Source organism: Arachis hypogaea, chromosome 17, assembly GCF_003086295.3.
Source record: "Arachis hypogaea cultivar Tifrunner chromosome 17, arahy.Tifrunner.gnm2.J5K5, whole genome shotgun sequence".
NCBI lineage: Eukaryota > Viridiplantae > Streptophyta > Magnoliopsida > Fabales > Fabaceae > Arachis > Arachis hypogaea.
Window position 1 is genome coordinate 128,982,879 of NC_092052.1, and position 27,467 is coordinate 129,010,345.

General features: G+C 32.6%; 1 protein-coding gene, 1 long non-coding RNA gene and 1 pseudogene across 2 annotated transcripts; 1 reads left to right on the top strand and 2 right to left on the bottom strand.

The window, feature by feature from the left end:
- Positions 1-1,383: 1,383 nt before the first annotated feature.
- LOC112766998 (protein NODULATION SIGNALING PATHWAY 2) lies at positions 1,384-3,499 on the bottom strand. The gene has a single exon (XM_025812884.2). The coding sequence runs from the start codon at positions 3,173-3,175 to the stop codon at positions 1,709-1,711; it is 1,467 nt and encodes a 488-aa protein (XP_025668669.1). The 5' UTR covers positions 3,176-3,499; the 3' UTR covers positions 1,384-1,708.
- A 3,017-nt stretch (positions 3,500-6,516) lies between these two features.
- On the bottom strand, positions 6,517-8,552 carry LOC112765908 (uncharacterized). The gene is made up of 3 exons (XR_003183963.3): positions 8,336-8,552; positions 7,213-7,327; positions 6,517-6,742 (listed from the first exon to the last, which is right to left on the bottom strand). It is a non-coding gene; the product is annotated as an uncharacterized lncRNA (long non-coding RNA).
- A 1,997-nt stretch (positions 8,553-10,549) lies between these two features.
- On the top strand, positions 10,550-21,496 carry LOC140180764 (MLO-like protein 4; annotated as a pseudogene).
- Positions 21,497-27,467: the final 5,971 nt, after the last annotated feature.

A 27,467-nucleotide genomic window follows, 5' to 3' on the forward strand; every position in this document is an offset into this window, starting at 1 on the left:
GCGACTCGCTCGCCACTCTTCATACATCTCAATTGCCATGTTGTCACGTCATTGTGAACTGAACATTGTTCATTATATAAATTCAAAAGAACCTACGTGTGCAAATTTAAAAGAAGGAGGAGGAGGAGGAAACAGAGAAATAGAAGGAGAAGACGAAGAGAAAGTAGTTGCATTATTAAAACGCGCGTGTGATACACGCGGATATGATGAAAGTAATTTTTATTGAGTTTGGACCAATTTGATTAGATTTGGATACAAAGATGATTGAATGTGTAGTTAGGCTAATTAAAAAATATCAATTTGTATAATTTATGAGTTTAGACGGACCGATCTCTTCGTTTCATAGCGCTATACTTAACCAAACAAGTTCCTTTGGAATATCTTTAATTAAGATAATTACATTTTAATAACAGCTAAATTAAGTTATGATTATGTTATGTATACATTAAAATTATTTATTAAAATTAACTATTAGTATAAAATATATATTGAAATATAAATACACATTGAAAATAAATTAAATAACACATATATTTATACATAAATATATTGATGACTGATTTTAGTGGCCGTGATTTTGATGTACAAACAATATTTTTTATTAAGTTATCCATTTTTTTTGGTAGAATATATATTGTATAAGGGATCAGGCCACATCCCTCTCGCATGATGGAACCCAGAAAGGTTTTAGAAATTAGAAAAATATTCAAGGCCATAACAGTTCAAAAAGTTTTGTCAACTACTCTGTTTTTTTGTAAGATATATTCCCTCGTATATACCAAAGAAACTATTACAAAATAGTGGATTCCCTGTCGCTCTCGCAAAGAGCCAAGATTCCCTGCGTTAGCTTATATTATTTTCAATGTTGCTTTGATTTGAGCTTCAAATGTTTCAAGCAAACCACTTGGTAGTCGGGGATAACTGTTACACGGGGTAGTTCACTAGGTAGGAGGCAGAACCTGATCCAAATTAATTAAACATGACAAACTATATGAATAATTTTAAACCACCACAGGTTTGGTGTTTGTGTTGTCCATATATATACATAATAAGCATAGTGATTTCTTAATCCCTTGTTAGGTGATATTGCTTGATGATGCCATTACGACTCATTTTTTGGTTAGCACATGTTAGAATATGGATTTGGATTCGCTAAAGTTTGAATTTTACTTTAGAAAGTAAAGTGTGATCTCTCACCATTTATTTTATAGGTGGGAGCAAAAATAAATATGAGAGAGAAATCATTAAAAAATAAAAGATCACACTTTACCCACTAAAGTACAAATTTAAAATTTAGAGCATCTAAATTCGTTGAATGTGGCCGTGAAATTAGAAAGTTTGTGACTATATTAGTTAAACACTTAAACATGCTTGCAGGTCAAATGTCGACAAAACTGAAAAGGAAGTTTATTAGGAATAATTTTTACAACTAGCTTAGAGGAAATGTTAGTATAATCCCACAAACTCTCAAAGGAGAAACTAAACATTGAATTGAGAAGAAAACTTTCAAACATGAATGAATCATGGACAAACAAAAGGAAAGAAAACTAGTTGCCAGAATTCTTTTCCACATGACAGCAAAATCCCAACAAGAGCACTTGTTTAAGAAGTGTTCTTGTAGGATGAATTTTGAAGCAGAAGATCAGATCTTTTTAACTTTATTTCTATTCTCACTTTTTTATTTTAGAGTTATTAAAAGCTAAAATAATTAAGGTTCTGAAATAGAATAATTCCAAATAGATGCTGAAAGCAAACGCCTTGATTTCCAACCCAACACCAATTTATTGTTACTAAATTCCTCCACTCTATACCCGTCGTTAAATAGACTAACCAACAGCTTAGCTTGGCAATGATTAAAAAAGCTTATAGGAACTCCGGTGAACCCCGCGGCACGCAACCACTCCCCCCACGACTCTCTCTCTTCATCCCCACCCCTCCAGTATAGCCGCCCCAACGACCCCGCTATTCTCGGGCCCAAGAAAACCCTCTCCACGAGAGCCCGGGGCCGACTCTGCATCGGAAACCCCGCCTCCAGCGAATCGTACACTGCCGAGTAGTGCTGCAAAGACTCCATGAACTTCCCTACAAAGCCCGCTTCCCCTTCAACGGGCCCCACCTCTTCTTCCACCACCGTCACTAGCTTCGGACCCAGCGCCTTCGCACCGTTGAAGAACGAAGTGACAGAGTCCGGGGCCCGATAACTGAGGTGAGGTAGGTGCAGCATGCAGTTGAAAACCAAAGCCTCTCCACGAACAAGTTTCAGAGAAGAAGGTCGAAAGGTTTCGTCAGGGTCTAACCTACAGTGATGAAAAGAAAACGGTTGCCCAAGGGACACAGCGAAAGCAACTAATCGGCGACCGGTTTCTTGAACGGTGGCGATGGATCTGCGTCCGCTGTTTCCACCCCGTGATAATGCGGTGATCCTTAAGTGAGGGCCCGGTGAGCCTTCCTTATGGGACACAAAGGCCTGCATTAGGGAGGCCCATTGGGCCCCTTCTGCGACGTCATAATCAACGACGTGAACCCTCCTCTCCTGGGCTACGGCCTCCAGGATGGCCTGGTTAGCTGTGAAGTGAGCAAACTTAACGTAAGGGGACATGTCTTGGAGAAGCTGGAAGGCCGTTATTGTGTCTGTTTGCTGGTGGTCCCCACTTTGAAGTGGATGGTGCTTTGTGGCGCTATGCGCACCCCCACAGGCGCCTTCTAGCAGAGTCTGGAGGGCGTCGGTAAAGTGCGCCGCGAGCCTCTCCATGGTGCTGCCTTGGGTGGAGGACACTAACTCCTTGAGCCGAACCAATATCACTCGAGCCAGGTCACGGCTCTTGGTGGCACTGGCAAGTGCCTCGGCCGCCGCCATCAGCAGGTGGACCAGCCGCAAGTCCTTCAGATATTCGCAGCCGCCTCTTTTGTCCTCTGTTGCTGAGACGCTGCCGTCATCGAAGCTTGAGGCCTCCTCAAGGTAGCCATGGTCTTGGCTCAAGATGGCAGCGGCGCGCGCATCGTCGAATATGGAACCGACGAGGCTGTGAAAGTCGTCGTTGTCGGTGGTGAAGGACTCCCAGTTGACGAGAGGGGACAGATGATCCCAGTTGCAGTCCTCATCGGACGTGGGTGTGGTGGTGCTGTGTTCGGAGAAATCGAGGCTGTCTGGGATGCCATCCATGTCCATGTCCATAGGGACAAAGATAGTTAAAGGTAGAGAAAGAGAGAAGGAGAAAGAGAACTAGAGAACCAAGTTGTGCCGTACAACTGATGCCAGTAGTGGAAGTGTGTATGTGAGAGATTTATAGGGTGAATGAGAGAGAGAATGATGAAAGAGTTGAAACAAGAGACAGGGATGTCCAGAAACTCATTCTTTCTTTTTTTTTTTTTTTTTCAATATAATGCTACTATACGGGGGCACTATTATTAAGATGGATGCTTTTTCCCAAAGATTTTTTTATTTTTTTATTTTTTTTTGCAATAATGCTATTATATATATATATATAGGCTCTATTATTAAGATGGATGCTTTGCCAAGTGTTCTATATGTATATTTAAACCAGATCGATCAAGGACCAGTTTCGTACTATCACCTTGTTGTTTGGAATAATTTAATGTGTTCTCTGAGTCGTTTGATATTAAAAACTCACATATTCATGTACTTTGTCTTTCATAAGGATTATTAAATACCGGATTCCCTGTCTCGCTCGCAAAGAGCCAAGACTCCCTGCATCAGCGTATTATTTTCACTACTGCACTACTGCGACTTTGATTTGCGCCTCAAATGCTTCAAGCAAATCCCTTGGTTATCGGGCATAACTGTTACATTTACATTCATAGGAGTTATTAAGTACAAACTATATAATTTTGTTTTAATCTTATATGTATAGTTTACGTAATCAAATGCTGCTACATGGTCCACAGATCAGTTTAGTAATCAACATATAGAAATACAAAAATATTATTTGTAATCCAAAATCAGCCACTAAAATCGTCATTAATATATTTTTATATATATGTCAATATATATTTATATTTTAATATATATATTTTATATTAATAATTAACTTTAATGACTGATTTTAATGTATATATAATATAATCGATAAAAATATTATGTAGCCAACATACTTGCATTGATAGTACGTTAATAATGGAAGAAGAAAGATAGAATTAATGGATAAAATTATTGTTTAGAATTATGCTACATGTATATCAAAATCTGTCATTAAAATTAACTACAGTATAAAATATATGTTAAAATATAAATACACATTAAAAATAAATTAAATCACACATATATTTATATATAAATACATTTGTAGCTGATTTTAGTGTACAAATAATATTTTTGTATTATTTATATGTTAAATAAAAAATTATTGGTCGTATAGATTTTCTATCACTTAGTTTATTATTCTATTACGATTAGCTCAAATGATAACTATTTTTTATTTATTTACACAAATGATAATTAAAAAAAGTCTTCTGCTATGTGTAAAACAAGTTTTTCAAAACAAGTTTTTAAACGCCAATAAGTTATAACTCAAATGGCATAGTCTCTCCATACTCAATTAAGAGATTATGGATTCGAATCTCCTATCTTTGATTAAAAAAAAAGTTTTTAAACCTGTTATTTTCAGCAAATTGTTGTCGTTCTAATTGATCGCTTTCACTTTACATATTATATCCTACAACATATTTACTTAGAGCAATGCTAGAGGCCAGCAACTTTGGTATTTTGTAACTATCAATTGACTATTAATAGTGTTTTTAATGGTGTGAGATTATATCTAATGGTGAGACATCACTCACTTTTCTTTTAATGATTAAATGCTAGCCAGAAAACACAAAAATTACTGACCCCTAGACTTTTCCTATTTACTTATTACTTGGTTCAGTTGGGATCGGACTTAATATTCCTTATAAAATTAACGACTGCCAGTACCAGCGGTACCCTGGTCCGCTAAGTTTCATAAATAATAATACTTTACGTCATACATTTACATAATAATGTAAGCTTACTCTCAATTTATAAAATTAATTGGAAACAAAAATACAAAAAGGTTAGCTATGGGCTGATTTTATAAAACTTTAATATATTCATAACATCACAACTTTTGTTCCTTTTTTTTAAGATTTTATATGTTTATATTTGTCTGATTTTCTTAGTCCCTTTTTTTTTTTCTCAAGAATCTCTCTTTCTTCTTCTCCTTAATAATGGTGTCGTAGCTAGTGCGGTTCACTTTACCATGGTACAATCGCACGTTGAAGAGGGCTCTCTTCTATCAATGTATGTTTTCAGGTGAAAATTCAGGTTCAGTTAATTTTATCTGAAGTTGATAGTTGAAAACAATTAAATAATTTAATTAATTTGACTAAATTTTTATCTAACGGCTCTCAATTATCAACTTTACATAAAGTTATCATGGTACAATTGCATGTTGAAGAGGCTCTCTTCTATCAATGTATGGGTTCAGTCAATTTTATTTGAAGTTGATAGTTAAAAACAGTTAAATAATTTAACTAATTTGACTAAATTTTTATCTAACAACTCTCAATTATCAACTTTATGTAGTTGGCTGTACCTAAATTTCTACCTTACTCTGATATTCAAGTATGCGTGAATGGAGTGATCAGTGGGTGTAGCCTTGATGTTTCCACGAGCTAGTAATATTTTGTGATTCTAAATTTTAGAAAAGGTCCACAAACATGATAATAAACAAAAATAGTTGGATGACAATAAAAATTAGTTCAAATAATTCAATTTTTTTTATTGATGTTCATTAATTATTGTTAAAATAAATGAGTAATTTTAGATGTAAAAAAACATATAACTATAAATATTATAAATAAATATTAAGTTAAATAAAATAATTTTATATTATTATTTTTGTAGCATTACTTATTTATTATAGCAAAAATGGTACATTTATTTAAGTCAATTTCATGGTAATGAGTAGTGACAACACATACCGCAGTTACAAATTGGATATATGCAACTACACGAGTAGATTTTCACTTTGGTATACACTCGAAGTACATATTGACAATGTACATAGATACAGGGCGGAGCTACATTGTAGTAAAGGGGGCAACGGTTTCCCTAATTTTAATTTTTGAAAAAGTTTAGGGGATCAGCAACTTTATTAAATTTTGGCTAGTATGTAACTAGCAAAGAAAAGTGAGCTATTGGATGAAATCTCACACCAATCTCACATCATTGAAATCATCATTGATGGCTATTTGATGGCTACAAATCACAAAAGTTGCTGTCCCCCTAACACTCCTCTTAATTTTTTACATGTAAATTATATGTAAATTTCAGTTTAGTCCCCTTAAAATTTTATTTTAGTCTTATTTTATTATATAAATATTTTTGATCTCCTCTAATCTTTCATCTAGCTCTGCCCCTGCATAGATATAGAGAAAAAGAGTAAATGTTATATATTTGTAAGTTCTTTCTTTTTATTTTTTTTTATTTTTTATTTTTGTACTTGCTATATAGGAAAAGTCTAAAGGCAAGTACTTTTATTGAAATTTAGCCAACACTTAACCATCAAAAGAAAATTGAATAATCCTACACTATCAGATGTCATCTCACACCATTGAAAATATTGATAATGACTAATTGATTGCTACACATTACAAATTCTGCTGCTCCTAGCACTCCTCGGTGCTATATATATGCTATGTGTATTGTCAGTATGACCCTGAACGTGCATCTTTCACTTTATGATGCCTGCATGTAGAAGTAGAACTGCACTTTTTGTAATATCATGAACGGATAAAAAAAAAAGACCTAATTCCTAAAACCTTAAAATACTCATACAAGACTTGAACATAAAAAGAACGTAGATTTAAAATAAAAGAATGTTAAATGCACCACTTTATTAAGATGGTTATATAGTTCTCATGTAATTATTTCAAAAAGTTTTAACTCTGCCTATGCTAAGCTCATCGCAAATTTTTTACAGAGTCAGTCATAACTCATAAGCCACGATAAAGAGAGGACTATAAGGTTTTCAATAACCAAAGTAAAACTTTGTTAAATCTGTCTAACATGGATCAATCTTGAAATTGCATTAATACTGGGTTATTACTTTGAAGCAAGGCATCAAATACAGAGTTAAATAATGAGCAAGGACAAGCTGAGTTCATATATGAATTCATTCTCCATATATACTAAATATAATAAGTAAATTATGCTGTCAATGGGAAACTTCATACTTCATAGACTTCTATTCTTTGGCTGCAAAGCTGGAAGAAGGTTTTCAGGTTCAATGGACATTGCTGGGATCGACGAGTGCTGCTAGGTATCTCCAGTTACCAACATTTATGTGGTCTGAGCAAAGACTCAAATGTCAACACAAACAAGGGAAATTTAAGGACAACATGCAGAATGGTGGATTTGCTTCAATTTTGATATAGAATCAAGAAAATATGTTGTTGGTGTATACTTGATGAATGACAAGGAAGCAACATATTAAACTCCAATCCCTCTAGCTATATAATATATCATCCTCATTGTAGCTAGAGACTAGGATTATTGAAACTTATCAGAAAAAAAAGTAACATATATCCAACAATTTCCCGAGTTACAAGAAATAATCCAAGTATGCATATCAACGATAATGTGAACACACATTTTTTTTAACTCAAAAATAGACATTACAAATATGTTGAATAAGACAGATCATATGTGAATTGCTTGAGTACTAAATTCTCAGCATGCAAATAATCTTGGGTTCATAAAAATGCTATAGGAGAATGATAAATTTCTCTAACAAAAACTCTAACCAATATTAGTGAGACACTTGGCACAATTGATTAGGCTTTTTGTTAGGCACATTTGTTGGTCTTCTATTGTATTTATCAGTCAGGTTCTATATTTTAAAGCTTTATGCCATGCTAAATCGCCATTCAAATCAGTTAGTTATGCAAGAATAAAAAGCTTTTCAAGTACAATTTCATGACAAGAAATTTTTATGTCTGTCAAAGATACGTCTAAACCAAAGCTACTAACCGCATGATGAAAACCTGAAGAATATAGCTCAAAGATTTGGAAGATGTCAGTAATATATATGTATAAAAGTAATAATTCTTCAGATATCAACACTTAATAGCAAGAAATCCAATATGATTTTGACAAGGAAAATCAGCAAGTTTCTTGGCCAAAGAAAAGAAAGGCATACAAATTTATTGAATTCAAGGATACATATAACATCATAAACAACCAATTCAACATAATAAAAAATGAAAAATGGAACGGAAAGAAACATCTAGAAGGATATCAAAATTTGGATGATTTATCTAAAATGAATATCAAAATTTGGCTGAAATATGCACTTACTCAAGAAGTAGGGGAAAACAGGGCAAAGAGAACCTTTTGTCATGCAAATTATATTGTTGAACTCTAGAAAATTTGCTGAAAAAGAAGAAAAAGGAAAAACTATATACAGAATACTTGAAAAGCAGATAGTGAAGTTAAATGTGTAGATCCAAATTTCTACGAGCAACAATTATAAGTTTATAACCATATGGCATGGAATGGTGGTATTTCATTTCACCTTTACCTGTATAATCATCAGACATTTGATTCTAATGATGAGAATCTGCTTTATTCACAAGGTATATGTTGCATCGGACAAAAAAACAAAAAACAAAAAATTCCGAGAAAGAATACTTTTTGGATATAGATCAGATATTTCTTATTCAAATTAATTCAAAATTACATTATTTTGGGTGAAGTTTTTAACTTTTTATTCTACAATTAATTAGATATTTGTCTTAGAATGCTAAGTTTTGACTCTTTAGATGCTGGGCTTCGTGGGCGGGAGGCTGGGCGACGTTGGGACAGTGTCGGACCGGACAGCAGAGAAGTGCAGCGGCACCAGAGTGACACTGCGGACCAGAGATTTTTTTTTGGTGACTTGATATTTTTTTGGTGACTAGACTAGAGATCTTTAAAGTTATATAAAACATATTTTATTAAGTTAAAATTACCATTTAAGTTTAAAAAGTGTAAAATTTATATAAATTATATATATCACCATATCCATACTTTTTTTAAAATTTTCATATCCTAAATTCGTTTTAGTACAATATCCAAATTCATGTAACATAAATGAGAATAAAGAATATATTTGACCAACTGTTTATTTCTTTAGAAAACTATTTTTTGGTTTACTAAATAAAATGAGCTATTATTATGTGTACTGGACTACTGGGTACAATTTTTTTATTAGAAAAGTATTTTTTTGTCATAATTAGTAAAGTACTTAAAAAAAAAAAGCTCCACTGATATTTAACTCATGGATCTAATATTTTGAAACTCAGAAAGTTCTGGCCAGTGGACTCTGTTTCTTTAACTTTTGGTATAAAATGGGCTTTGTTTTTGTTATAAGTTGTTGGGTTGGGGAATCATCTTGTTTTTGGATTTCTCGTCATCTTCCTTTATTCCCATGTCCAAGCCAATGTTGTCATACTTCTCTCTCTTTATAGTTACTAAAAGACGGCCCGCGAAATAATTATAACAATAAAAAACATACATTGTTGTCGGTGAAATGAAAATGTTGGAAGTATCTCTTAACATTACAAGGAAAAGCGTTTTTTTGGACGCAAAATATCGACGGCTATCTCTCCCGTCGATATTTTTCGACGGCTTGCTGTCGATATTTTAAAAAAAAGATAATTAAAAATAAACTAATAAAATTGACAGCCTGGCTGTCGATTTTTTTATGTTGCATTAAACCTTCTTTAACTATAGTCATAGTGTCGACGAGTTGGAAGGCGAAAATACTTTTATTTTAAAATCGACGGATGTGACGTCTATTTTTATATTTAAAATATCGACAAAGCTCCCGTCGATAAATTTAAACGGCCTAGATTACTTTCTAAAATCAAATAAATGGTGTGGATTTAATGCATAAAATAGACGTAAAAACCGTTGCTTTTTTTTAAATTAAAAGCGACAACAGTACCGTCGATTTTTATTGCTAAAAACACCATTCCCGCCTCCACTTCCCGCCTCCAAGTCCAGAAACACCATTTTCCCCCAAATTCCTCACCAACCCTCATTTTATCATTTTCTTTTCTGCATTCCTCATCAATCCGCCACCAAGCTCAGAAACAACCCTCATTCTCTTCTGCCGGCGTCACGGTTGCGCCGCTGTCACTCCGTTTGCTCGCGCCGCCTGTCGCTCCGCTGCTGCCGTGCCGCCGTCGTTCCTTCTCTCTATTGCTGCCGCGCTCCTCCTACTTTGGTCCTTCTCCGTTCTCTCTCAATCGAGATCACAAGAACAGGTATCGTTTTCAAAGCCAACTTCAGTTTCATTTGGAAATCCCCTATTTCAGGTGTGAACTATAACCTAATTGTAATATCCTATCTTTTAAATCTAGAAATCCTGGTCATCATGTTTATTCTGGTTCCATTTTATTTTAAGAGCTAAGACTAAGTTTAATAATTCTTCAAAGCCGAGGGATTATTAGATGTTTCTCCACTTTCCATTTTGAATTTTCCTGGATCCTTCTTCCTTCACTCGGCACTCCTCACTACTATATTCAATCCATGTTGTGTTGATGTGAGTAGTTAGAGTTAGTAATAATGGCGGAGGCGCTTCGACGAGGTCGCTCTCTGGCTGAGACGCCAACATATTCAGTTGCTTCCGTTATTACTGTTATGGTCTTCGTCTGCTTCGTCGTTGAGCGCTCCATCTACCGCTTTGGAAAGGTACTACAACTTTAGTTGCAGATTACGTGTATGATATAAGTGATTCAGTTACAGTAATCAATGTTACTTCATATTGCATAATGTGCTGCAAAATAGATTATAGGCAGTTTCAGATCTTAGGGTTGGTGAAGTGTATAAATGGAAGGGTGATTAACACAAGTAATTTGTTGAATCTTGTGAACGTATGAAGCTTCTTTTTCTTGGCTGTGCAGTGGTTGAAGAAGACAAGAAGGAAGGCTCTCTTTGCATCACTGGAAAAGATTAAGGAAGGTAAAACAAGCACTTTAATAATAATCAATGATATGATACTACTGATTTTTTACATGGTACTTGACTTAGATTGTTCTTTTCTGCTAGAGTTGATGCTACTTGGTCTTATCTCTTTGTTGTTGGCATAAAGTGCAAGATGGATCTCTGAAATATGTGTAAATCATCATTGTTCAATAGCGAGTTTTATATTTGTTCTGAAAAAGACCTTGACACGAACCAGAATCTCATGCCCGAAGGTTCATCCTTTTCCCCTGATGAAACTGATATTCCAAAGGGACTAATTAGTGGTCCATTCAATCAATGCCCTGTGGTAAGAAGCTTTCAGTTATGAGTTAGAAATTACATTTATTAGTAAAAGATACTAATAAATGAATGAATGCAGGGGCACGAGCCATTTGTTTCATATGAGGGTCTTGAGCAGCTGCACTGGTTCTTGTTTGTTCTTGGGATCACTCATGTTCTATACAGTTGTCTGGCAGTCGGTTTGGCATTGAGCAAGGTTGGTCGGCAATAGACTTTTCCAGCTTATTATGGGATCACTTGCTTGTTTCAAGCACATGTTGTTTCTCCTTTGCTTTGGCTCATGTTTGGTTGTCTGGTCCATATGTTTCTGGTTATGTGGGGCTGACATTGTTGCCTTTCATGTACTATTGTTTGTTTTCCATTTGTTCTATGCTTCTTTAGATTTATAGTTGGCGCAGATGGGAAAATCAGACCACAGTTGCAACAGACGGAAATCTGCAAGGTGCATAGCATAATAAGGTTCGACGTATAGATTTAGCTAAACATTTTATCCGAACAAATATAAATCCGGAATGGATGGTTTTATGTCTCTTACCAGTTCTTCCCCCCGAATTGAGACCCATTATTCAAATCGATGGGGGAAAACTAATGAGCTCAGATATTAATGAACTCTATCGAAGAGTTATCTATCGGAACAATACTCTTATCGATCTATTAACAACAAGTAGATCTACGCCAAGCGAATTAGTAATGTGCCAGGAGAAATTGGTACAAGAAGCCGTGGATACGCTTCTGGATAATGGAATCCGCGGGCAACCGATGAGGGATGGTCATAATAAGGTTTACAAATCATTTTCAGATATAATTGAAGGTAAAGAGGGAAGATTTCGCGAAACCCTGCTTGGAAAAAGGGTTGATTATTCGGGGCGTTCTGTTATTGTAGTAGGACCATCACTTTCATTACATCGATGTGGATTACCTCGCGAAATAGCAATAGAACTTTTCCAGACATTTGTAATTCGTGGTCTAATTCGAAAGCATTTTGCTTCGAACATGAGAATTGCTAAGAGTAAAATTCGGGAAAAAGAACCGATTGTATGGGAAATCCTTCAAGAAATTATGCAGGGGCATCCCGTCTTGCTAAATAGAGCGCCTACTCTGCATAGATTAGGCATACAGGCATTCCAACCTATTTTAGTGGAAGGGCGCGCTATTTGTTTACACCCATTAGTTTGTAAGGGATTCAATGCAGACTTTGATGGAGACCAAATGGCTGTTCATGTGCCTTTATCTTTGGAAGCCCAAACGGAAGCTCGTTTACTTATGTTTTCTCATATGAACCTATTGTCTCCGTCGATGGGAGATCCTATTTCTGTACCGACTCAAGATATGCTTATTGGGCTTTATATATTAACGAGCGGGAATCGTCGAGGTATTAGTGCAAACAGGTATAGTCCGTGTAATCGCAGAAATTCGAAAACTGAAAGGATTTACAATAATAACAATAGATATACGAAAAAAGAAAAAGAACCCATTTTTTGTAATTCCTATGATGCAATTGGAGCTTATCGACAAAAAAAAATAAATTTCGATAGTCCTTTGTGGTTCCGCTGGCGGCTAGATCAGCGCGTTATTTCCTCAAGAGAAGCTCCTATCGAAGTTCATTATGAACCGTTGGGTATCTATCATGAGATTTATGGTCATTATATAGTAGTAAGAAGTATAAAAAAACAAATTCGTTGTATATACATTCGAACTACTGTTGGTCATATTTCTTTTTATCGAGAAATCGAGGAAGCTATACAAGGTTTTTGTCGAGCCCATTTATATAGTATCTAGTTAAGTCAATTTCTGATGCGGATTTGAATTCAAGGATCAATTAGGATCGGGTAGCATCTTAGTTTTTTAAATAAACTTCTACACGAATCAACATAAGCAAAGAACGGAAGTTTTCAAACCATTGACTAAAACCCATTGTTGAACTTAATCCCACTGAGCAGAATATGGAGGTACTTATGGGAGAACGGGCTGATCTGGTCTTTCACAATAAAGTAATCGGTGGAACTGCCATTAAGCGACTTATTAGTAGAATAATAGATCACTTCGGAATGGCATATACATCACATATACTGGATCAAGTAAAAACTTTGGGGTTCCGGCAAGCTACTGTTACATCCATTTCCTTAGGGGTCGACGATCTTTTAACCATACCGTCTAAGGGGTGGCTTGTTCAAGATGCTGAACAACAAAGTTTTATTTTGGAAAAACACCATCATTATGGAAATGTACATGCAGTAGAAAAATTACGCCAATCCATTGAGATATGGTATGCTACAAGTGAATATTTACGACAAGAAATGAGTCCCAATTTTAGGATGACCGACCCCCTAAATCCAGTTCATATAATGTCTTTCTCAGGCGCTAGAGGAAATGCATCTCAAGTACACCAATTAGTGGGTATGAGAGGATTAATGTCAGATCCACAAGGACAAATGATTGATTTACCCATTCAAAGCAATTTACGCGAGGGACTCTCTTTAACAGAATATATAATTTCTTGTTATGGAGCCCGTAAAGGGGTTGTGGATACTGCTGTACGAACATCAGATGCTGGATATCTTACTCGCAGACTTGTTGAAGTAGTTCAGCACATTGTTGTACGACGGGTGGATTGTGGTACCATTCGAGGAATTTCTATAAATACCCAGAATGAAATAATGCCAGAAAGAATTTTGATACAAACATTAATTGGTCGTGTATTAGCAGACAATATATATATAGGTTCGCGATGTATTGCCATTCGAAATCAAGATATTGGGATTGGACTAATTAATCGTTTAATAAATTTTCAAACACAATCAATATCTATTCGAACCCCTTTTACTTGTACGAATACATCTTGGATCTGTCGATTGTGTTATGGGCAGAGTCCTACTCATGGAAACTTGGTGGAATTAAGCGAAGCTGTAGGTATTATTGCGGGCCAATCGATTGGAGAACCTGGTACTCAACTAACATTAAGAACTTTTCATACAGGTGGAGTATTCACAGGAGGTACTGCAGAACACGTGCGAGCTCCGTCTAATGGAAAAATAAGATTCAATCAAGATTTGGTTTATCCCACGCGTACACGTCACGGTCATCCTGCTTTTTTATCTTATATAGACTTATATGTAACTATTGAAAGTGATGACATTCTACATAATGTTAGAATTCCACCGAAAAGCTTTTTATTAGTTCAAAATAATCAATACGTAGAATCAGAGCAAGTGATTGCCGAGATTCGCGCGGGAACATACACTTTCAATTTGAAGGAAAAAGTTAGAAGATATATTTATTCTAACTCACAGGGAGAAATGCATTGGAGTACTGATGTATATCATGCATCTGAATTTAATGGGGGTAACATACATATCTTACCAAAGACAAGTCATTTATGGATATTATCGGGAAAGTCGTATAAGTGGAGTAACTTATCTTTTTCACTCTTCAAGGATCAAGGCCAAATGCACACCCATTCTCGTTCTCTTGGAGAAAAAGCTATTTCTAACTCTTTTTTAAATAATGATTTTGTCGAAAATAACCTAAATCTAGTAAGACATAAATTGTTTAGTTCAAAACCTTACGCTAAATCAGGATTCAATTCAATTCTATATAATTCTCATTTTAGACATCCTATTATTTCCCCGATAACTTCAGATTTATTGGCAAAAAGGCGACGAAATAGATTCATCATGCCATTTCCATTCCAATCGATTGAAGACCCTAACAAACAATTAACGTCTTCTTCCGATATCTCGATTGAAATACCTGTGAATGGTATTTTTCGTAGAAATAGTATCCTTGCTCATTTCGACGATCCTCAATATAGAACAAAAAATTCGGGAATTCCGAAATATAAGACTATTGGAACCCCCCCTCTTTTTAAAAAAGAGGATTTAATTGAATATGAAGGAGTCAACGAATGTAAACCAAAATACTAAATCAAAGTAGATCGATTTTTTTTTCATTCCCGAAGAAGTGCATCTTTTATCCGAACCTTCTTCCATAATGGTAAGGAACAACAGTATTATTGAAACAAATACACCAATCACTTTTAATATAAGAAGTCGAGTAGGCGGATTGGTGCGAATGGAGAAGAAAAAAAAAAGATTGAATTACAAATATTTTCTGGGGATATCCATTTTTCTGGCGAAATGGATAAGGTATACCGACACAGTGGTATTTTGATACAACCCGAAAGGTTAAAAAAAGATTCAAAGGAATAAAAAAAATTAAAAATTGGATCTCTGTCCAATGGATCACAATTATCAAGAAAAAGTATTTTGTTTTGGTTCGACCTGTAATTCTATATGAAATTACAAACGGCATCAATTTAGTAAAACTTTTTCCACAAGATCTGTTCCGGGAAAGGGATAATTTGGAGCTTAAAGCTCTCAATTATATTCTTTATGGAAATGGAAAATCAATTCGTAAAATTTCTGATACAAGCATTCAATTAGTTCGAACTTGTTTAGTATTGAATTGGGATCGAGATAAAAAAAGTTCTTCGATAGAAGAATCTCGTGCTTCTTTTGTTGAAGTAAATATAAATGGTCTGATTGGAGATTTTCTAAGAATTGATCCAACGAAATCACGGATTTCCTATATCAGAAAAAGAAATGATCCATCCGGTTCAGAATGGATCTCGGATAATGAGTCAGATCAAATCAATATTAATCCATTTTTTCCTATTTCTTTCCAGAAAAAAATTCAACAATCACATATCCAAAATCATGAAACGATTCATGTGTTGTTGAACAGAAATACAGAATGCCAATTTTTGATAATTTTGTCATCATATGATTATTTTGAAATAGGACCTTTTAGCAATGTAAAATACTACAACGAGCTGAAAATAAAAAAGAGAATAAAAAAAATAAAAAAGGATCCTCAAATTCCAATTAAGAATTCATTAGGTCCCGTAGGAATAGCACTTCAAGTTTCCAATTTTTATTCAGTTTACCTTTTAATAACTCATAATCAGATCTCGATGAATAAAAATTGGAAACTTGACAAGTTAAAAAAAACTTGTCAAGCATTAAAAAAAATTTTAATGGACGAAACCGAGATAATTTATAAGCCCGATCCATGCAGCAACATAAAATTAAATACATTCCGTTTGAATTGGAATTTTCTCCATCATGATTATGATTCTAAATATTGTGAAAAAATGATTACAATAATTAGCCTGGGACAATTTATTTGTGAAAATGTATGTCTATCTCAAACAAAAAATGGACTAGAACTAAAATTAAAATCGGGACAAGTTTTAATTGTTAAAATGGGTTCCATATTAATAAGATCGGCTAATACCTATTTGGCGACTCCAGGAGCAACAGTTCATGGACATTTTGGAGAAATCTTTTTTGAAGGAGATATATTAGTAACATTTATATATGAAAAATAGAGATCAGGTGATATAACCCAAGGTCTTCCAAAAGTGGAACAGGTATTAGAAGTTCGTTCGATTGATTCAATATCCATTAACCTAGGGAAGAGGGTTGACGCTTGGAACGAACATATAACCAAAATTCTCGGCATTCCTTGGGGATTCTTTCTTTGTACTGAGCTAACTATTGTCCAAAGTCAAATTTCTTTGGTTAATAAAATCCAAAGGGTTTATCGATCCCAAGGAGTGCATATACATAATAGACATATTGAGATCATCGTACGCCAAATAACATCAAAAGTATTGGTTTCAGAAGATGGAATGTCTAATGTTTTTTCACTCAGCGAGCTAATTGGATTGTTTCGAGCTAAACGAGCGGGACGTGCCTTAGAAGAAGTAATTTGTTACCGAGCTCTATTATTGGGAATAACAAAAACATCTTTGAATACCCAAAGTTTCATATCCGAAGCGAGTTTTCAAGAAACTACTAGAGTTTTAGCAAAAGCTGCTCTCCGAGGTCGTATCGATTGGTTGAAAGGTCTGAAAGAGAACGTTGTTTTGGGAGGAATGATACCCGTTAGTACCGGATTCAAAAGGGTAACACAGCCTTCAAAGCAAAGACAACTTATTAAGATTGCTCCGAAAAAAAAGAATTTACTCGAGAAAAGAATAAAAGATATCCTGTTCCACCATAGAGAATTTGTTTTTTAATTTCAAGAATTTATGTGATACGTTGCAGCAATCATTTTCGAAGATTTGATAATTGCTAAAAGCCTATTTTTTCGAATTTATAATTCTTAAATTTAAATAAAGGTGTTTGATTACATTTTTGAAAGAGAATAAAGAAAAAAGTAAAAAAAATTGAATGGCCTGACCATGTATCAAGAGCCAATCTTCAATAAAAGAGAAGGTTCCATCGGAACAAAACTTTTCTTATTTCAGGATACCCTGTCTCTTTTTTTGTGGGGATCAATGACAAAAAGATACTGGAACATAACGTTGGAAGAGATGATGAAAGCGGGAGTTCATTTTGACCATGGTACTAGAAAATGGAATCCCAGAATGGCACCTTATATATCCACAAAACGTAAGGGTATTCATATTCTAAATCTTACAAGAACTGCTCGCTTTTTATCAGAAGCTTGTGATTTGTTTTTTGATGCAGCAAGTAAGTGGAAACAATTTTTAATTGTTGGCACAAAAAATAAAGCTACGGATTTAATAGCACGGGCTGCAACAAGAGCTCGGTGTCATTATGTTAATAAAAAATGGCTCGGCGGTATGTTAACCAATTGGTATACTACAGAAACGAGACTTCATAAGTTCAGGTCCTTGAGAATAGAACAAAAAACGGGCAGAATCCATAGTTTGCCAAAAAAAGATACTGCTATTTTGAAGAGACAGTTATCGCACTTGGAAACCTATCTGGGTGGCATTAAATATATGACTGGCTTACCCGATATTGTCATAATCGTTGATCAGCAAGAGGAGTATACCGCTCTTAGAGAATGTATCACTTTGGGAATTCCAACGATTTGTTTAATCGATACAAATTGTGACCCCGATCTCGCGGATATTTCGATTCCAGTTAATGATGATGCTATAGCTTCAATTCGGTTAATTCTTAACAAATTAGTATTTGCAATTTGTGAAGGTCGTTCTAGCTATATACGAAATTCTTAATTAATAATAAAATAAATTATTCCATTGATAACTTCATAGATTTATAGAATCGGTTACTATAACTAATTTACTAAATCGCGCAAAAAACAAAAAACCCAGAAATATTAAGTGATTAGTCAATATTCAAAATAAAAGATTTAACAGACAATTGAAAAAATAGATGGTTGAATCAAAATAATTCATTTCAAGTTCTATTTATTTTGAAGGCAATATGAATATTCTATTATGTTCCATCAACACATTAAAAAGATTATATGAGATATCTTCTGTGGAAGTAGGTCAACATCTCTATTGGCAATTAGGGGGGTTCCAAGTGCATGCCCAAGTACTTATAACTTCTTGGGTCGTAATTGCTATCTTATTGGTTTCAGCCATTTTAGTTGTTAGAAATCCGCAAACCATTCCCACTTTTGGTCAGAATTTCTTTGAATATGTCCTCGAATTCACTCAAGATGTAAGCAAAAACTCAGATTGGAGAAGAATATGGTCCGTGGGTTCCCTTTGTTGGAACTATGTTCTTATTTATTTTTGTTTCAAATTGGTCGGGGGCTCTTTTGCCTTGGAAAATAATACAGTTACCTCATGGGGAGTTAGCTACACCCACAAATGATATAAATACTACTGTTGCATTAGCTTTACTTACATCAGTAGCATATTTCTATGCGGGTCTTTCGAAAAAGGGATTAGCTTATTTTGGTAAATACATCCAACCAACTCCAATCCTTCTACCAATTAACATCTTAGAAGATTTCACAAAACCCCTGTCGCTTAGCTTTCGACTTTTCGAAAATATATTAGCTGATGAATTAGTAGTTGTTGTTCTTGTTTCTTTAGTACCCTTAGTAGTTCCTATACCTGTCATGTTCCTTGGATTATTTACAAGCGGTATTCAAGCCCTTATTTTTGCTACTTTAGCTGCGGCTTATATAGGTGAATCCATAGAAGGCGATCATTAACTTAACAAATTTAGGAAATAGTCTTTTTTTTTTAGTTTCTAGTTTAGTTTGACTCGCCACAATATATGTGCGGCTAAAGATAATATACTTAGGTAACGAAAATACATAAAAGAGAAACAAATAAGTTTTGAATTCTGATTCTATTAATTGAATATTCATAAATACGGGGTTAAATTAAATGCAATCAAAGTATAAATAAATATATGATTTAGTAAAAAAAAAAAATAGAAAAGATTACTTGAGAGCTGTAAAAAAAATAGGAAAAAGATTCATTATTTAAAAGATGTTTTTCCTATTTTTTTTTACTAAACTAAAAAGAATCTTTGTTTTCAATTTTTTTCAATAACTTTTTGGTATTATTTTTGTTGTATTTTATTTTGTTCATTCAATCTATAACATAAATATTTTTTTTACATTATAATATAGATCTAATTTGAATATTATTTGATTAGAGTCTATTAATGTTGTAAATGTAAATATTAAGAACTTTAACTTTGAACCTTGTAGGATATTTCCGTTTACGACATGTGATTAAAATGGATATTACATAAAACTAGAACGTATTTGTATTTCATTCATATTCAATTCAACAATAAATAAAAATTCCATTTAGATCACTCAAATTTCAATATTTCGTTGCAAAGATTCAGTTCTTCGGTCGAACGAATTTTTTTAGATTGATTATACCATATGGATATAAACGAGGATATAATCAAAAAGAAGAAAAGGGCTAGCAAAAACCTAAGACTAAGATTTGAAAGAGGAGTCAAGCCAGGGTGTATATAATAAAATTATAATATAATAGCTAAATGGCAACTCTTTCTTTTTTTTTAAAGTCTTTTGAAAGGTTTCAAAGAATGCTTCTCAAATCCAATTGAATACACGAACAATTGGTTTACGGTATAGAAGAAATACATGTATATGTGATACTAGATATTGGATGTTAACGAATTATCTAGAAACCAACTATAAATATAGAATGGTTTCACAAACCAAGACAGGAATTTTAATTTGTCAATGTAGTAACAAATGAAAATTTCTGTTGTAATAATCTAACAATAATCTCTTATTGTTGTACAGGAAAGAGAAACAAGGTGATGAGGCGGCAGATAACCTTTGTTTTTCATCATGCTTCACATCCATGGAGCAGGAATCCAATACTCATCTGGATGGTGATATATCATCAACACTTTATAGCTTCATATCCTTAATTTTTATTTGCAAGCTTGCTTTTTCATCCTCATGGCTGATAATTTGTGGTGTCAATTTGGGTTTCATAACTGTAAGTTTTTTATTTATTGAGATAATCATTCATAATAGGAGATTCTTTCATCCATTGTTGTTCCTTGATCTGTCAATTCTGTTTTTTCAAATATGTTATTCAAAGTGGATTAAGCTGCTCTCTTGCAATCACTATCATTTCTAACATTATTAACATACTGTTCACCTTCCTCACTAGCTGATTCCATATGATCCTAACATGTTTTATGAATTTGCAGGAGCACAAATTGCCACTGTCATATAATTCCATCAATATATGGTTCGAAGCATGGAAGATGAATTTCATGGCATTCTAGGCATAAGGTCTGAAATGGATTTCATATGTTCTAGGCATAATTCAGTACTACTAGCTACTTGAATTTTGTATACACTAATTATTTCAAATTTTTTTTATTAAATACTAATTATTCCTTTGGTGTTGGATTTCTTTTTTAGTGATTCCATATTGAGGAGTTACAATTTCTCTGTATTTTCGATCCTACCAATCTACACAAAACTCATCAAGGGTGGCCTTAAAATATTGATTTACAGGTAATGGTAATGGTAACAAAGATAGATTGCATATGGAATGAAACTATCGTTTGATATATTATATGATTATGTTTTAACATATATGATTAATTGAGTATCATAAATATATCAATCTAAATCCTTTTTTTTTATTTTCTTTTTTAGTGGAGACACAGATGGGAGAATACCAGTGATAGGAATACGGTATTGGGTTAAAGCTCTGGGATTATCTCTAAAGTCTAGTTGGCAAAATTGGTACCATGACAATCAGGTTCCATTTAATTTCTTAGTCTTATCTAATATAACCGTTTTTAATTTTTTTTATAATAACGGTCTTTAAATTTTAAATTGTGTATTATCATTATTTTTTAGTTAAAGAAACTGGAGATTTTTGTTTTGATTTTTTAAGGACATTTTAGTTTTTTACCATCTCTTGTGAATTTATTTCTGTCATCTTGATTGTTTCTAATTTAAAATATTGAAAGTTATTGCTCCACGTAACTTTGTTAAGACGAATCAAATGCTAAATTTTCTTTGTACAAGCATTAGAATACGTGGATAAAAGGACCTATTATTTTACTCTAGTGAAAATACCTATTATTTTGTTTAGAGTTTTTATGTTAGAGGATTATTTATTATTTTGATAAGTTTGTAAACTCATTATTTTTATATTTAGAAGTTTATTTATGTAATATTTTGTATGAATATTATTTCTATATTTAAAGGTTTATTTGTATTAATTGTCTACTAATTTTCAAATAGAAAACATATTTAAAAAAATTATAGCTATTAAAATCGACGGCAACATTGTCGCTTTTTAAATTTAAAATGGACAAAAGAAACGAAATACAGACATAGAATTTGTCGCTATCTAAGTAGTTAAATCAACGGCTATTTTGTCGATTTTATTAAATCAAATATCGACAAAAACTCTGTCAATTTTATATAATAATATCGACGGCTTTGTTGTCGATTTTATTAAGCATTTGTCGGTTTCTAAATAATTAAATCGACGGCTCTTTTGTCGATTTTATTGAATCAAATATCGACAGAAGTGGCGTCGATTTTAAATAATAATATCGACGGTAATGTTGTCAATTTTATTAAGAAGGTAAAATTTCCAAACTCATATTATAGACGGAAACGCTGTCGATTTTATTAAATTATTATCGACGGCTACACTAGCCGTCGATTTTATTAGAATTTTGAAAAATCGACAAGCTTAATAGCAACCATCTCCGCCGTCCATTTTGCCGTCCATTTTTAATATTATCGACAGCTTAGCCATCGATTTGGCCATCAATTTTAACGATGTTTCTTGTAGTGTAAATATGTTGATAGCGAAGATATTTGCGGTGCTAATATCCAACTATTTAAGTGTGTAATTATTATAATATATTTTAATTAAATTTAAATATGTGTTTTACTATGCGTGCGTTTGGTTAGTATTCTTGGACACTAAAGATATGAACACGGTGACATATATTCACTGTTTGTTTGTTAAGGCACATATGTTTTATGGGCACGGTGGTACATAAGTATACGTAAAATATATGTTTTTAGTGTCTCTCCTTTGAGTTGAGACATTGAGACACAAAATTTTATATTTTTATCCCTTTTTTTTTGAAATTCCAACTATGACTCTAATTTATCTAACCCTAATCCCTTTTTTTCTTTTATTATCTTTTCTATTCTGTGTTTCTAACCCGAAAATCCTTCCTCAACGTCCTTTCCTCCATCTTCTCTCTTCCATGGCCATGTTCCTCCTTCACACCACCGCCATAGCCATTGCCTCTCTTCTCCCTCTGCCAGATTCACCACCACTATCTCTCTCAAATTTAAAGAACGGTCACTGCTGTCTTTGCTAGATCTGTCACCACTACCACTACTGCCTCTTGGAATCACAGAACCACCGGTGCCATCACTTTTGCCAGAATCGCTGGTGCTGCCTCTACAGAAACGCCTCTACCGTTGCATTCTGCCTCTACTTCTACCTATATTCCTAACTGCATCTCCTCTCTTGGTTTTTTATTTTTTTTTTTCCTTTAAGAAAACGAAAAATGTATATTTCATTTTTTTATTTAGTTGAATCTTGATTAAGGCTTGTAGATCTTGTCTTGTTTTGTTTTGATTAATTTTTTTATTAATGTAAGAGTTGTTAATGGTAATAGAGAACTAGTAGTGGTAGTGATTGTTTAAACGGTGGTAGAGAAGAAATAAGATGGTGGTGGTATTTTGTGATAAGGGTGATATTGATATTTTCATATGATTGTTTTGTCTTTGTACTTAGTTACCAAACAACTTAAAAATTTTGTGTCCTACTGTGTCTATGTCTTCAATGTCCATGTATTTGTGTCTATGTCTGTGTATATTCATGAACCAAACATAGCCTATGTGATGAATAAGTTATGGATGAATATTATTTATCTATGTTTGTGAAAGTTGTGTTTGAATAAAATAGTTCTGCATCTGCTTTAAAAGACAAAACGAAGATTGTTATGCTAATTAATATTACAAACCATAACTGTATAAGCACATATAGGTATCATCTCATTGTTTTTTAAAGAGAACATGTAATGATTCACTTCAATAATATTAGTAGTTGGAGCCAATACTGTCCGACTTTAAAGATGATTGACATTAGTAAATCTTTTAAGTGAACACTATAAATAGCTTAAGCAAGTGCCTCATTTGAAAAATATTGTTTATAAACATTAGAAAAGGAAATATATAGATGGCGAAATAATCCTTTATGATTGACTTTGGTTTTTAAATAAAACAAACTCCGATTTTATAATACCCATGTATAAAAGCGTTAAATTATTGTTAATTAAATAATATGCATTAATATCAAACATAATTAATCTTAATTTTATTATCACCTTACCTAAATTTTTGCTTGAAAAAAGGTTTCTATTTAATCTTTTCATATTTATTTGTCGCAAATATTTAATTAAATAAAAATGTTTTAAACCCGCCTGAAGATCAAATAGGCATTTTGGTTAGAATAATTAATTCTCTATTATATTACACCTTTAATAATTTCAATACGATGCATAAATATTACATTTTACATACTAAAATGGTTAAGATTAAAGTAAAAACTAAAGTCGTTATATATGCAAGCTTAACTCACAATTTACTAAATTCATTTCTACTATTATATTCTTATTTTGTAAGGAAGCTTTAAAAATTAAAGATGATGGATTTTTGGTGTAGTATCAACTTATTAATATATCTTTTTAATATGACATCTAACTTATAACAATTTCAGAAATAAAAATGAGACACACTTCTTGGTATGATAGATATTAATGAAACATGAAATCAATAAATATTATGAAATTTAACAATGATAACGTAAAATTTGTTTTTTTAGATAATTCTATCAATCACATGATTTTATTAGAGATGAAGTTTCGGACTTAACATAGTTAGGTTACATAACTAACACTTCAAAACAAACTAAAAAAAGAAAGCTACTCTACTTGCACTACATCAACTATATAATTGTAGAACTAAAGATCATTACATGCCAACCATCTTTTCTACCGCTCTTTGATATTGTTATTGCTAGGAAAATAGAATTAGAGAAAAAAAAAAGGGTAATGGATGATAGCACTTTGGATGAAGACAAAAGTGTAACCGTCAAGATACAATTGCATGAAATAGATTAGTTTTTTAATATACCAATTTAGTAAGTGAAATAATAGTAGTAAGTACCTCCAATGTAGAAATCTCAATAGTTGCAGCAGTTGATACAATCTAGAGAGTGAATTCTAAAACAACACCATCTTCATAAGAGAAATTAAAAATGTCTTATTTTCCTCTTGAAATCACTACATTCTGAGATCTCAATTGAAAAGTATCTATTTGACATAAATTAAACAATTAATCAAAATTATTTATGAGGTGCTCTTTAAAAAAAAAAAAAAGAAATGATACAAAGTTTTTTCATTGTTCTAATGATTCTATATTTCTATTCATAGTGAATCCAATACAAAAAAAAAAGTACTTTCTTGTGACACTAAAATAGTAAAGCCTAAATTTTGAAATAGTTAAGGAATAAGGATAATTAGTAATGCATTTCAAGGACTAAGAATGTCAAACCATGTCCCCTAAACCAAGCATTATAAAATCTGTTGCACTAGCCAATAAATTTGTAGGAAATACAATATTTACAAAAAACTCTAATTTCTTTGTTATCGATTGCAACCCACGAAAATTTAAACTATTGAATACCATGACATTTGCCCAAACAACCTTCTAAAGAAAACAAACCTAAAAAATATCATAGACGAAGAAGTAGCATTGCTCAAATCATATTGTGTTAACAACAACATACAACATATATAAAGCCAAAATGGTTTAGTTTTGGTAGTATACCAAGCAATACAATACCTTCTCTTTTTTCTTTTTTACAATAATGTCATAATTTGTTTAATTAAATCTCGAATATGTCATTATTTCTAAAATGCAGATTGAGACCTGCAATGAAATTTAAGACAAATTTATACACGCAATCAATTGGCGACATTCATGGTTAAAGAAACAAAAGAGTTTAGTAACAAAGCTAAACTTGTCATACCTGGAAGATATTATGCCAGAAAGTAGTGATGAGTAAACAATTTCTATGGCTTAATGACGTAAAAATACTATTCTTAACAGATTAGCAATAGTTCTTAAAAAAAAGTCCAATAATTTGTTTAATAAAACCAAATACATAACAGTCTCCTATAAGGCCAGAATACAAAGTAATGTATGTAGCTTAACACATAAATAGTATTAATTCAAATAAAAAAATTTTAAAAGTATACAACTTTTAATAACTCAAATATTTCTAACTGTCAACCCAATCCTCTCTTTTTTATCTTATTTTAAAAGCAAGAAACTTTTTCTTTGCCAATCAAATAAGTAATGGATATTGAGTAGCAGTAACCTAAATTCTAAGTAAATAAAATAAAAAGTAGAGGTAACTTATATCTAAATATATTAAAAAGAAATCATACATTCTTTTCTCCTGAATCATTTCTCAAAAAATATATTGCTCAGAAAAAGTAGAGGTAACTTATATCTAAACATTGTATTGTTCATTTATATCTCAAAAAGAATGTTACAACAAAACCTCATATATTTTCATAAATAGCTATATCAAAATACTTAAACCTAGAAACACCTAATTCACTCAATTTCAAAGCACAAATAGTAATTGAAGCAAAACTTTACCATATCAAAAACTAAACATACGATAATTCCCAACTTATGCAAATTAATAAAAATAATAAATTCAACTCTAATTCACATTATTTCAAGTTTATGTGAATCATGTAATAGAAAATACACTAATAAGAGCATTTTTATATGGTGAAAATAAAAGGATTAAAAATACAAAAACAAACAAAACTTTACAGAAGACCAATTTACAAAATCAAAGAAAAAGATAACTAAGCTTTTTGTATAACATCACTTTGACTCCAACCTAAAATAATGAAAACCAAGCCTTTGATTTTTTGTGTGACGGAGGATGTTACTATTAGTACTATAATACTAATGTAATATTATGTGCATATGATGATAGCTTTGTCAACAGTTTATATTAGAAATTGCATTTAATTTAGAAGAAGTGGTGGTGCAGATATATCAGTATGAGAACATAGTATAAATATTCATTTCTAAGGATAAGTATAGAACCTCAAGTTGAGGAAAAAGCATAGAGCTGCCTAAAAGACTGAAATCAACTAAAATCCAAATCCATCTCAAACCAAAAGTATCAAGCTCAAGCTAAATAATTTAGACTTATTTTATGAACAGTTCAGATCAGAAAATGGTGGTAAAGTCATTTCAGTAAATCTTATTGATCTTTTTTTTTAGATCTAGATAGTGACTACAGTCTCTATAGCAATATTTAAAAGATTAATTGTAGTAAGCATTGCAAGAAAGCACTCACTCACCTCAGTTCTCACAATTCTCACCATTGTATGCTTATCTAAAGGTGAGGATGTAACCATGAACTAAAATTAATATATCATTTCAACTCAAAACACAATCTATAGATACAAACATAATTCATCTTTATATACATTAACTATAGGGTATATCAATTTCAAAATAAATGTATCAATTAGTTATGTACAGGAACTAATCAAATTATTAAAAACATCTTAATTTAAATGAATTAGATCCTTGAAAAAAAATTATCAGGATTACTTCTTCTTATTTGACATTTTTATTCTCTCTTTTCACTCATTTTCTGTTATGTATTTTATTATAAGATAATAACGTTAGTGTTTTTTAATATTTTTGAATATACAATCATTTTGAACATAATACCATTTTAAAAAGAAACCTATTTTGAAGAAAATTGTAGTACACAAACATG

Coding starts and splice junctions, on each gene's coding strand:
- LOC112766998 (XM_025812884.2), bottom strand. CDS start 3,175: ATGGACATGGACATGGATGGCATCCCAGACAGCCTCGATTTCTCCGAA.